Here is a 12,516-nt window from a genome sequence, read left to right as displayed (position 1 = left end):
AAGTAATAAATGTATTCATCACTAGAAAACTTCGTCATCGTAATTTCGACCAAAAGTTGATTGTTTGATTGTATGATTGTTTTCCCCCATGACTCCTCAAGTGAGATAAGCATTAAGGTGTGGAAAATAGTATATTTTGTTACGGCAACTAAGCCAGGTAAATCTCTTTAAAAAGTTACATTGTACCATCGCTTTGTTCCTGTTACCTTCAAACCCTATGAAAAGTTGCTTAACACCAATTTAAACCCTAGAAGAAAATGATCTGGTATCCTATCATGAATTTGGTTTGGGGGAAATACATCCCACCATTGAACAGGTATAATACATAGAACCACATACATAATTGAAAAGGTATTAGAGGAAATGAAAGTATGCTTTACTATCTTCCTTGCACATTTGATTTTTCACGCTTCTACACGTCTCATACTTGTGATTCCAAGAGTCCATGTTTCCACTTTGTATAGCAATATGGACTAAATGAATGTTTTTACAAATTGGTATCGGATAACCATAAGATAGAGTTTATTAGGAATTTGTTCATTCTTTGAAAACTCTATACGAGCACGTATTTTTCAACTTCGTAGTCAAGATCGTTTGTTATCCAGCAACCAAGATACTGGAATTTTTGTACAGGTTCTATCTGTTTGTTGTAAATACGAATATTAATGTGGGCGTTTGGTGCACGTGTAACGGCTATTACTTTTGTTTTATTTCTGTTTATATTCAGCCCCAAGCTATCTCCCTCTCTGGTTGTGGCATTCAAAAGTCATTGCAAACCCTCAGCACTATCCGTAATAATGACGGTATCGTCTGCGTGTATCTATCGTTTTTTATATGATCTTCCTACTTCTATCAGTTCTAGGATTTCTTCTGCCATCCATGTATTCTTTGTTTTTCTTATGTTGGCTTGTAGTTGTTCTGTTTGTATAGTTGTGATTGTTGGTTTGAAGGTGTGCCAAATACGTTCTACTGATTCTTCTGCTACCGCGGGTGCTTCACTGAATTTTTCTTTGAGTGTATTCTTGAGTATTTTCTCTATCTCTGCTGGTACTGCTGGATATTTAAGCTTTTCGAGGTTAGGTTTTATCTTCTTTCTGCGTTTGATTTTCTTCAGTTTAATTGAGACTTTACCCATAAGAGGATTGTGGTCGGAATCGATGTCCGTCCCGGGATATGTTTTAACTGCCCTGATTCCATTTCTATAACGCCTGTCAATTAATGTATAATCAATCTGGTTTCTCATAATGTGGTTTTGATTATCTCCAGGTGCTTTCCATGTATATAATCTTCTTTTTGGTAGTTTAAACCACGTGTTTGTGATCATTGGCAAAATTGGACCAGTATTTCTCCTCTTCACCTACTTTGGTAGAATTCTCGTATTTCTCTTTCTGGTGTTTCTCCTGTAGGAGCATATACTTAAATAAAATTAATATTTCGAGGAGTGGTATTAATTGGTAGCATAGCTACTCTATCACATGTAGGTATAAAGTTCTTTACACATTTATTGCTTTTCTCGTCAACTATAAATGCCACTCCGTTATAATGATAAGGATCGTCATTACCAGCATAGTATATCACATGGTTATCGATGTTTGTCTGTCCAGATCCAGGCCACCTAACTTCACTGACTCCGAGAATGTTGACTCCTATTCTTTTTATTTTTCTCACGATGTTATGAGATTTTCCTGGCATAAAGAGAGATTTTGCATTCCAGGTTCCAATTGTCAATGTGTCATTTTTGTTTTCCACCTTCGGCTGGTTCCTAGCATTTAACGTGGAGATTCTTAGCACCCCTTGACCATTTAAGGTCTGCCACGGACTAGGGACCTTTGTTTTCCATAACTTGCCATAGTCATAATATCTTAAAAATATTAAGTGTATTGGCTTCTCCTTGCCTTACACACATACATAATATGAATAGTGAGGCAAATAAAATTCTTACCGTTTTAACGTTTACTAACACATTATTTTATATATATTCACAATTGATCCAGCAACAAAAATCTACTTGTTTTAGCGCATTTTTTGGATTAATATTTATAATATATTAATACTATTTATTTTGTTACAGCTGAAGCTGATGCAGAAGTAGCCAGAGCATCAGGCTCACCCAGTTCAACGAACAAACCATCACAAGTGGCTCAAACAATCGAGAAGCTCTTCACAGATCTTGCTGGTTTATTTAGAGAAGGATTCGCTAATATTTTTGGAGTAAAAGACGATGACGACGAACTAGCCACTAACAAAGGCAAAGACACCGAAGAAAATGATGACGATGAGGAGGAGGATGACAAAAAAGAGAATACTAGTAGAGATATTGGAGGTTTGTGTACTATTTGGAATTGGGGTCTTTAGTAGTTTGGAAAAGATGAGTTTTTAATCATGTTCATATATAAACATGCATATACTTGTATGTTAGTCATAATATAAGTCAAAGATAAAGATTCATCTTTACCATTTTAAACATCTTGCTTTCATCGCACCATTAGAAGTAGATTTTCAGTAGATAGATGTCTGTAGATTTCATATGCACTGTAGATTTTATGTTAAATGTGACAACTATTTGTGTTATAACGAGGATAACGTATGCTGAGAGCAGTTTTCAACCAATGGTTATTGAAATCTGTTGATCTATTGTGAGAAACAATAGAATTCATTTTAATATAAAATACATACATTTTAGTGTAAGATTACTTTACAACTAACACTTATTTATTACTATAAAAACACTTACTTCACCTAGTTCACTTATATCAAACACATTTTCCTTTTTGTGTTGATCGACGTGTAGGATAATACTTATGGCACTCACAAGAATTGCACGTAATTGACGGTGAAGTACAAGGTACAATCGCTGCTAAATGACCTTGTTTCTAACGACAATGTAAACAATGATTAAGAAGATATCTACTTCTTAACCTGCGAAATTAGCACTGCCAGTATTATTGCATATTCGATAAAATAAAAAACCTTATATAACTTAAGAATTTCATTCAAGTGTTTAACGGTCTGTGGATTCAATGACTTGATTGCTTGGTTGCAAACTGTCTATCAATTGCTACGTTTATTTCTCATTTTATTTTAATGTGACTTAACTATGTGTTGTGTCTAACTGAACTAAGAACTTGTTGCGATTAAATATGTCAAGTATTAATGGTCTAGTTTATAGATAATAAGAAACTTATATAGTGTTTTTACAATTTTAATAATAACGCGAGATTACCAATTAATATTTTAATTTTATCTTGCTCTTCTTAAAGCAAAAAGGTCCGATGGCTCTGTAAAATCTGTTTTGTTCAAGGGATCTCTCTCTTAAATAATAGAGATCCTCCATTTAATAAAGCCATGGGTCGTATGTTGCATTGTGCATAGCGTACTTTTGGCCAAAGAATATAACTAGAGTTATATAAGTAATACCTCGATTCATTTGTGAACATCCAATCGAATCCAATCAACGGTTCAGAAGAAAAACAGGTCGTAAAGAAAATATAAAAAATGTAAACATGCAATTCTTTATAGATGTGGCTGATCTACGTGTCTAAAATATTACAGATAACTTTTTTATTTTTAATAAGACATTTTATATTTAATTGTATATTTAATTTTAAATAAGGATGGAGCCATTGCACAACCTCATCATCATCATCCAGCCTTCATTTATCATGTTCATTGCTGGACATGGGCCTCCCTTAAACTCCTCCATTCTTTGCGATTTTGTTCTCTTTGTTGCCAATTTTTGGTGATACGCCTGATGTCGTCAGCCCAACGTGTAGGTCTTCCTCTACTACGTTTGTCTGCTGTTGGCCTCTAATGTGTAATTTTGCTCGTCCATCGTGAGTCATGCATTCTCGCTACATGGCCCGCCCAATTCCATTTTAGTTCCGCTACGTGTTCCACAACATCAGCAACATTCGTTCTTCTTTGCAGATCTTCGTTTCTTATTCAGTCCCGCAACGTCACTCCTAGCATAGACCGTTCCATTCGTCTCTATGCCGCTCTCAATTTCGAAGCAGTATTCTTGGTTAGAGTCATAATTTCCGCCGCATAGGTCATTACAGGTAATACGCATTGGTCAAATAATGTTCTTTTGAGGCTAATTGTTATGTTGGCCCTAAGTGTGTCTCGCAGTTTTCCAAAGGCTGCCCAAGCTAAAGTAATTCGCCTAGTAATTTCTCCACCAGTTCTACCACTTTGTCTTGAATAGTTAAATAGTTATTGGGGACCATATTTGTCATAAACTTAGATTTGGTCAAGTTTATTCTGAGGCCCACCTTCGAACATGCAAAGTCCAATGCATTTAACATATCTGTGGCTTCTCCTAAATTCTCTGTGATAAGGACAATGTTATCTGCGAAACGGAGATGGTTAAAATTTTCGCCCTCTATTGTTACTCCTCTGTGGTCAAAATTGACCATCTTAAAGGCATACTCTAATGCCGTTATGAATAATTTCGGTGACAATGTATCTCCTTGCCTTATCCCACGTTTTATTTGTATTGGTCGGGCTTTATCGTGTATCTTAACAGTCATAGTGGCATTTTTGTAAATATTGTAAATAAGTTCACTATACCAAAGGTCAATCCTGCTGTCCTTCGTTGCTTTTATAAGGCTGTCTATTTCGATCGTGTCGAACGCTTTATGAAAATCTATGAAAGTGAGGACAAGAGGTTTGTTTGTATTCTTTAGATTTTTCAATGAGCGTCTTTACTGTATGGAAATGATCATTGGTACCATAATTTGATCGAAGTTCTGCCTGCTCTCTCGGTTGGTAGAAATCTAATTTTTTTGTCAATGTTGATGTCACTAACCTAGTGAAGAGCTTGTATATGTCGTTCAACAGACTAATAGGTCTATAATTTTCTAGGCCCGTTCTATCTCCTTTTTTATGCAAAAGGATAGTTATAGCATTGTTCCATTCTTTGGGCACCTTTCTTTGCTACAAACATAGATTAAACAGTTTCCTTAATTTATTTAATAGCATATCTTCTCCATTTACGATAACTTCTATTAAAATTCCATCCTCTCCTGTGGCTTTGATATTTTTCATTTTTCTTAACGATTGTCGAATCTCATCTAAATTTCTGGCATAAGTTCGGAACCTTAATTCATGATCAATTTACTGAGACTCTGCTATGGTAGACATTTTTAAATTTACAAATATCATGTGTTTTTAAGTTTCTGGTTGTTCACTTTTCTAAAAGTTGTTTAAGGCAAACCAGGTTGTCAGTACAAGACTTTCCTGTACGGAGTCCACTTTGTTGCTCCTCTTCTGTAATTTAGTTCCCTATTCTTTCTTTTATAACCTTGCCCTAAAGTCTAGAAACCAAAAGGTAAAAGAAATAATAAATTAGACTTACTCACAATCAATATAATTTAACTAATCAGACGACCGGTTTCGCTTTCTACAATATACAAAGCATCTTCAGGTCACGATACAAAGTTAAATAAATGCTGAAAATAATAAACCCATATTAGGGTGTTGTCTAATAAAGATAAAACAAAGATAGATAAATTACAGTAATTATTCCAATATTACATGTCTGTGGTTTTTCAAAATGAATAAAATGTTAGAGAATGTCTACTTCATTGGATAAAATCTGTCTCCTCAAGAACTTCCCCGTTTACTGTTAAACAATTACAATAGTTGACTTGAGTTCTCCAATCAACAATACAAGATAGTTTGAACCATGTTCTTTCAACCATCAATTAATAGAGTACCGGCATGTAAGTAATGTTTTATTTATTTGTTTATTTAATAATTCATTACAGTTTAATAGACTATTTTACCAATTCGTGGGTCTTACCTTGTCTGCTTAAACATTTTATTCATTTTAAAAAACCACAGACATGTAATATTGGCATAATTACTGTAATTTATATAATTTATATCACCTATCTTTGTTTTACCTTTATTAGACAATACCCTAATATGGGTTTATTATTTTCAGCATTTATTTAACTTTGTATCGTGACCTGAAGATGCTTTGCATATTGTAGAAAGCGAAACCGGTCGTCTGATTAGTTAAATTAAATTGATTGTGAGTAAGTCTAATTTATTATTTCTTTTACCTTCTGGCTGATTTCCATTCAGGTGGCTTTTTTGCCTTCGCTTCTCCAGTCCATTCGTTAAAAGTTCAATGGGGAGACCTGTAGGTCCAGAACCTCGTCCCTTTTTCATTGTCATTAGGACGTTCTGTACTTCTGTTCAATCACAAATTATTCCATTAATTTGTAATCTCACATTAATCTTAATTTCCTGGATTTGTATTGGTTCACCGTGTATAATTGTAAAATAAATCGATTAGTAGCTTAATTACAGTTGGTTTAACTTCCAGAAAACTCTAGATTGCCTAATATGTATTGAGGAAATATCTGCAATCATTTTCTCACATTATATTTGCCAGCTTTCAAAAGTCAATAGTTTTTATTCTATTCAGAGGGCAATACACTTATTTGATGAATCGTAGCATTTTAGTGAGATTATAAATATAGCTTCAGGACTAGTTTGGGAGGCAGTCTATTATAAATTTTTACCTCAACAACAACTATAGTGTAATAAGTCAGTAGCTGTCAATAAAACAATATTTTACCCCACGACTTCAATATATTATTTTACCATCGTTGATCAAGAAGAATCGGACACAGGGAATTAGAGGCTATTCGAAATTATAATTACATTCGAATTTGTCCAACTTCAGTTGATGTTCTTCAGTTGATTTTTGTTTTATTAAATATGTATCTGACTGGAAAGACTGGCTATTATCTTCAGTAAGGAATTGTAGACGATCTTCAGTCAATAGATTTTGATATTAATTTTTTTAATCTTTTAACGATATTAGAGAGATATAAACTTTTTTAGCATATGCTCTGGTCTCTTTACGCCATTTTTATGTAGTATTTCCGATCTTATTATCATTTTTTTTTGATACTCTACAGTTTGTCTTTGATATCAAGTATTATTTTTCCATTTTTATTAACTAAGGTATTACTGTTATTTGATAGCTCTAAGTCTGTTAGTTCTTTAATTTTTATGTAACTTAAAGTCGTTGTAGAGTCTTTATAATTTTATTTCTGCACGGTTATCACGGTACCATTTCTATATGTGAATCATCATGCCGCCACAAAAGTCCAATGCTGAACATACGCCTCTTCCTCGTGTTTTCAACTCTATGTATCATGCGTCAGTTTTTTTTGTCTTCTTAAATCGTCAACCTATCGTGTAAGTGGTCGACAGACGCTTCCCTTGTCTTCCCTTGGTCTCCACTCCAATAACCTCTTTGTCCATATGCATAGCTACTCGTATTTTTGCTTATTAGTCTTTATATCGCCCTCCAAATACAGTTTCTTCATTGGTTCAAAAGAAAATTTAACCTTAAAAATAAATTATGCTGGGATGAAAAACAGCACTTTAATTCATTATAAACACAACTAAATTTCATGTTCTTTTTAATTAAGTGGTTAAATACTTTTTTTAGGACACTGATGATGGAATACTTATTCCGAAAACGTTTTGTCAATTTAACATAGCCCAACTGGGTTTTTTATATACCTTTTTATAAAGGATTTTATTCAAATTTTTTTTTAATATATGGTATACAGCCAAATACAGGAACTTAGTTTCCTTGTGGATTACAACTAAATACAATTGGACAATTTCCAAATTCACGTTTTTTTTTCATGGCAAGCTTTGTTTCGGAGATTGAAAATTATTGAGACCTACCAATTAACTCCACAATTTAAGAGAGTGTAAACACTCCTGACCACGGCGCAGTAGACAAAATTTGGTTTACAATAGAACCTTTCTCCCTTTACGTGAATTTTGACTCCGCCTTCGCGCAGCTCTATGGTCAGGAGTGTTTGCACTAACTCTTACTACAAAATATAATTTACTTTTCTCAGAAACCCTAAGACTAGTACAGGTATAACAAATTTATTATTCAAATAAAGTCACAAACTACAGGGTGAAATTATAGATTTAGTTTGGTTTGAAATTTAAAAAAATAATGTACGATTTGTAAACATGGTGTAGGCACTTAGAAATCAAATTACGATGTAATTTTCTAAAAAGAAAACATTACCTACTCTTTGGGTGATCAAGTTTTCAAGTTATTATGTCTATAAATAATGAAGCAAGTGAGGTATTAATATCCAAAATCTTGCTCTATCAACATTTTAGAAAAAAAAAATTTTAAGGAATGTTACCTCATACAAAATCTGTCCAAACATAAAAATGCTGTATATTTTAAATTTTTGGACGTATAAATCAGCCCCAATTTCGCCGAAATGCAGATTTTCTGATTTAAAATTCGGTCATTTTCAAAGATAAGTGTAATGTGTGGCATACTTAAAACACCCTGTATAGTAAATATTAAATAAAAGTTAAGATTTAGTTAAAACTATTACCGTACTTACCATTTAATCGCAACAACATTCTATATTTTTTTGTAGAATTTGTGTTAATCTTATCTACGAAAAGTACTTCTCAACATTCATCACCATCCAACATCTCATCAAATCATTTGTCACACCACTTCATTATTATATTTACTTGCAACACATATATTCTACATAATTATACTACTTATTGCAACATAAAACATTATAAACTGCGTTTTCGAGGTGGTAAATATAAAAAGATGATCATTAAAGACCGTTTTTGCGTTTTAATAGCGCTTCACTGATTATTATAGTAATAGTAAAGAAGTTGAAGGGCTTCTACAATCTGGCCAAAATGAAGAAGTGCGCATATTGTAGAAAGTGCTAAGTGATTGAAATGAATATATTCAAACAATATTTCAGAATACCATAAACGCCTTTTATAAATCACTAGTGTATAACTATAACACTGTCTATATTTTAAGTACTAAACCATAAAATTTATAATTATACATTTTGTGCCATTACAGCTACACTGCTGTCCTCTATTAAAAGATGTTACCTAAAAATATGTTTATTTGCGGTACTATTATTTTACGTCTTCAACTTTTAGTGTTTTGTATTTATTTTGTTTTAAATATTACTCATATTGCTTTGTATAAGAAAGTTAGTACATTCAGCATTGCTAATATGGTACAACCTATAAATATATGCAACTATTAAAAGCTATTTAAACTAATAACTATTTGCTATATTACTACAGTCAAAGAAGAAAAAAATCTAAAAAAATCTGAAAAAATCTTATACAGATATTTGAAGATTCTAAAAGGTATATGAGGGGTAGCTGATGAAACATCCGCGAAGACGTATAGCATATATTGCTTTCTTAGAACAATCTTAAAGAGCAAAAAAAAATATTTTTTGCTTATAAAACATTTCTTATGCATTCTTTGTAATAAACCAAATAGTTTTATTCAATTTGTTTATCCCAGAGAGCTATTATTTAAACAACTGTACTTTCCTAAACAGTCACTCTAGAGATATTTTGTAAATCTCAATCGATTCTTTAAGGCTTTATATTATAATCCGTTAAAATGATGGTTTTCGTAAAATACCGCCAAGGAAAAGTAGAAGGGAGACCTGTCCAAGCTCCGTTTTTTTTACAATGGAACTTCGAATCAAAAAATAATGTTATGTCTTTATTAATTCTAATTATTTATTGTTCTTATTTTAATTTACAAAAACACGATAATTTATATCAATTTATTAAACCACTGTACAACAATTTATTTGACTAATAATTACATAATTTATCTATCGGACGTTACAATTTAAACGCGAGCGCGAGCTTCTTTTTTGACTGTTTTTACAATGAAAGTTCCGTCATATTTATACGAAAACAGCTGTTTCTCGAACCCAATGGTTGTTGACCTGCTTTGCCTCGAATGCACGGGCCTATTTCCGGAACGTTCGAATGGACCGGTTTTTTATTACTTGGAATTTCTGCTAGTCGAAGGGTCGTAGAATCTAGAACATATTAGTGAATAAACAACATGTTTACAGGTTTTTAATATGACTCATATTTTTACGTAACAATAATAAGAATTATGATATTTTTATCTCTCGGAAAATCCCGGAAAAAGAAATTAATTAAATTTTTCTCTCTCGAAAAAAAAGTCTCTCAGTATATAGCATCTATAAAGTGTATCATAAAATTTAGATCTTAATTTGTGATATGTTTATTAATCAGATTTTAATGTTAATAAACAATGGGAATATGGTTTCAAGAAAAAAATGTGCTTTCTTGTTTTCTATTGGTCATAGAAAGTTTTGTTTTTTTTTTTTGGAAAGTGTGTTTTTCACCACATTTTTACTGAGCCAACTTATAAGCTTTTGACAAAAAAACTGTTAAACTTATTATAAATGTTTATAAGTTAAAAAATCTGCCTAATTCAAACCGATTGTTAATAACAAATTTTAAAAAGTGTTTAATATAGGTACCTTGAAAATGAAACCTTATAGAATCGATTTCGATTTACAGAATACCTCTAGACTAACTAACTGAGCAAGTATAGTTGTTTAAATAATCGCTCTTCGGGATAAACACATTGTTTAACATAAACTATTTGGTCGATCTATTTGAAATTTAGCACACTTTAATAAAAAATTAATTGCCACAATTTTGAGTAGTTATGTTATACGTCCAGCTACCCCTCATATACCTTTTAGAACATTTAAATATCTGTATAAGATTTTTACGTGAAATTAATGATTTTTTCATGTCCTTAAAACTTTTCTTAGAATTATCCCTACACGAATTTACAAGTAGCGCGAGTTCCTGATGGATTGGGAACACGAGAGGCTCTCTTTGCTTTAAATGTGTTAACGCAACGATGCAGAGATATGAATGTAGATGTATATGCATGTTTTATTGAGTATCGAAGAGCATTTGACTGCGTTAACCATCAAAAGATGATCGAAATTCTGAGAACAACTGGAGTTGAAGAACAAGACCTGCGAATTATCTCAGAACTATACTGGCACCAAACGGCAACAATTGAAATACAGCACACAACATTCGAAGATATACAAATTCGACGAGGAATGAGCCAGGGTTGCGTCTTATAACCGCTACTGTTTAATTTATATTCGGAGTCTATATTCAGAGAAGCATTAGACGAGGTCCAAGGCGGAATTAAGATTAACAGAATCAGCATAGACAACATCAGATATGCTGATGATACCGTATTAATAGCAAGCAACAAGAAGACAAGAACTACAAAATATAATAAATGCGGTAGTTCACCACAGCGAAATGTTCGGTTTACATCTAAACGTTTCCAAAACTAAAACTTTAGTATTTTCAAAGACACCAATAAATGTACATGTGTATGCCAAGGGTCAAATAATAGAACAAGTAAATTCCATAAAATATTTGGGAGCAAATATTAATAGTCAGTGTAATCCAAAAAAAGAAATTCTATCAAGAATCGAACAAGCAAGGAAAGCATTCATGAGCAAGAAAACATTTTTTACAAGATCAGACCTTAGTTTGCAGCTTAGAATCCGAATGATCAGATGTTACGTTTTTTCTGTCTTACTGTATGGCTGTGAAAGTTGAACAATGGACTTTGAAATAGAAAAAAGAATAGATACCTTTGAGATGTATATATACAGACGAATGCTGAGAATTCCATAGGTACAAAGAGTCACTAATGTTGAGGTACTACTACGTCGCATGTGTAAACAAAAAGAATTACTAAGAACAATCAAAGAGAGGAAAATGCAATACTTGGGTCATGTGTTGAGAGGCGAAAGATACGAATTACTTCAAGTTATACTGGAAGGAAAAGTACAGGGCAAAAGATCAGTAGGAAGACGCCAGAACTCGTGGCTGAAAGACCTGAGGAGATGGTTCGACCGCTCATCCGCAGAAATCTTTCGCGCAGCAGTTTCCAAAACTACAATTGCCATTGCCTAAATTATTAAAATATAATTTAGCATAGCATTTAATAATTCTTTTTTAGTTGTTCATTAAAACATTATCTTTGATATAGAAACTTTTTTAGAAGAAAACTAGAAGTTTTTTACTTAATCGTTTTTTACTTATTTTTATAATTTTTCAAATTTGATTATAGTACATCGTGAAGTACGGATAAAAATACAATAAAAATGCTAGATAGGTTATCTATAAAAAAATTATGCCTTAAAAGTTATTAAAAACTTTAAGTAAAAGATTAGAAGATTTAGCCTAATTTTGAAACCTCATAACTTTTTACATGGTGCGCATTTCTTTAACAGCAGCACATAAACAGAAAGTTTGAAACTATTTTGACAATTTACTGTTGAAAAAAATGAAGGAAACTTTCTTTTTTATCGAGTTAACAAATAGCTTTTCGTAATTGCAGAATCAACAAGCGCACATCGAGCTTTTAGCACATGGTCGACGCCTGGTTCGAGCGGTGTTAAAAATTTAAATGTAGCTATTTTAAGCACCTTTTTTTTATTTTTAAGAAAAAAGTAAAAACTTGTATAAGCAATCTAAAAAACTAATTTTTTTGACGTGTTTGAATGTTTAAATATTTAAACAATGATCCCATAAAATTAAGCTCTTACTTTCATGACAAAAAATCAATATTTT

At 32.3% G+C, this 12,516-nt stretch overlaps 1 protein-coding gene across 5 annotated transcripts in view; it reads left to right on the top strand.

Annotated features, from left to right (window-relative positions):
• Window positions 1-12,516, top strand: part of LOC140449852 (uncharacterized) — a 214,961-nt gene that overhangs the window by 64,071 nt on the left and 138,374 nt on the right. For all 5 annotated transcript variants that reach the window (XM_072543222.1, XM_072543220.1, XM_072543221.1 and 2 more), the window contains exon 2: window positions 2,072-2,323. In XM_072543222.1, the coding sequence (XP_072399323.1) occupies window positions 2,072-2,323 (252 nt within the window). The remainder of the gene's footprint in view (window positions 1-2,071; window positions 2,324-12,516) is intronic.

The sequence above is a fragment of the Diabrotica undecimpunctata genome, chromosome 9, assembly GCF_040954645.1.
Source record: "Diabrotica undecimpunctata isolate CICGRU chromosome 9, icDiaUnde3, whole genome shotgun sequence".
NCBI classification, from domain to species: domain Eukaryota; kingdom Metazoa; phylum Arthropoda; class Insecta; order Coleoptera; family Chrysomelidae; genus Diabrotica; species Diabrotica undecimpunctata.
Note: the sequence above shows the minus strand (reverse complement) of the source record. Positions and strands in the feature narration are given on the sequence as shown.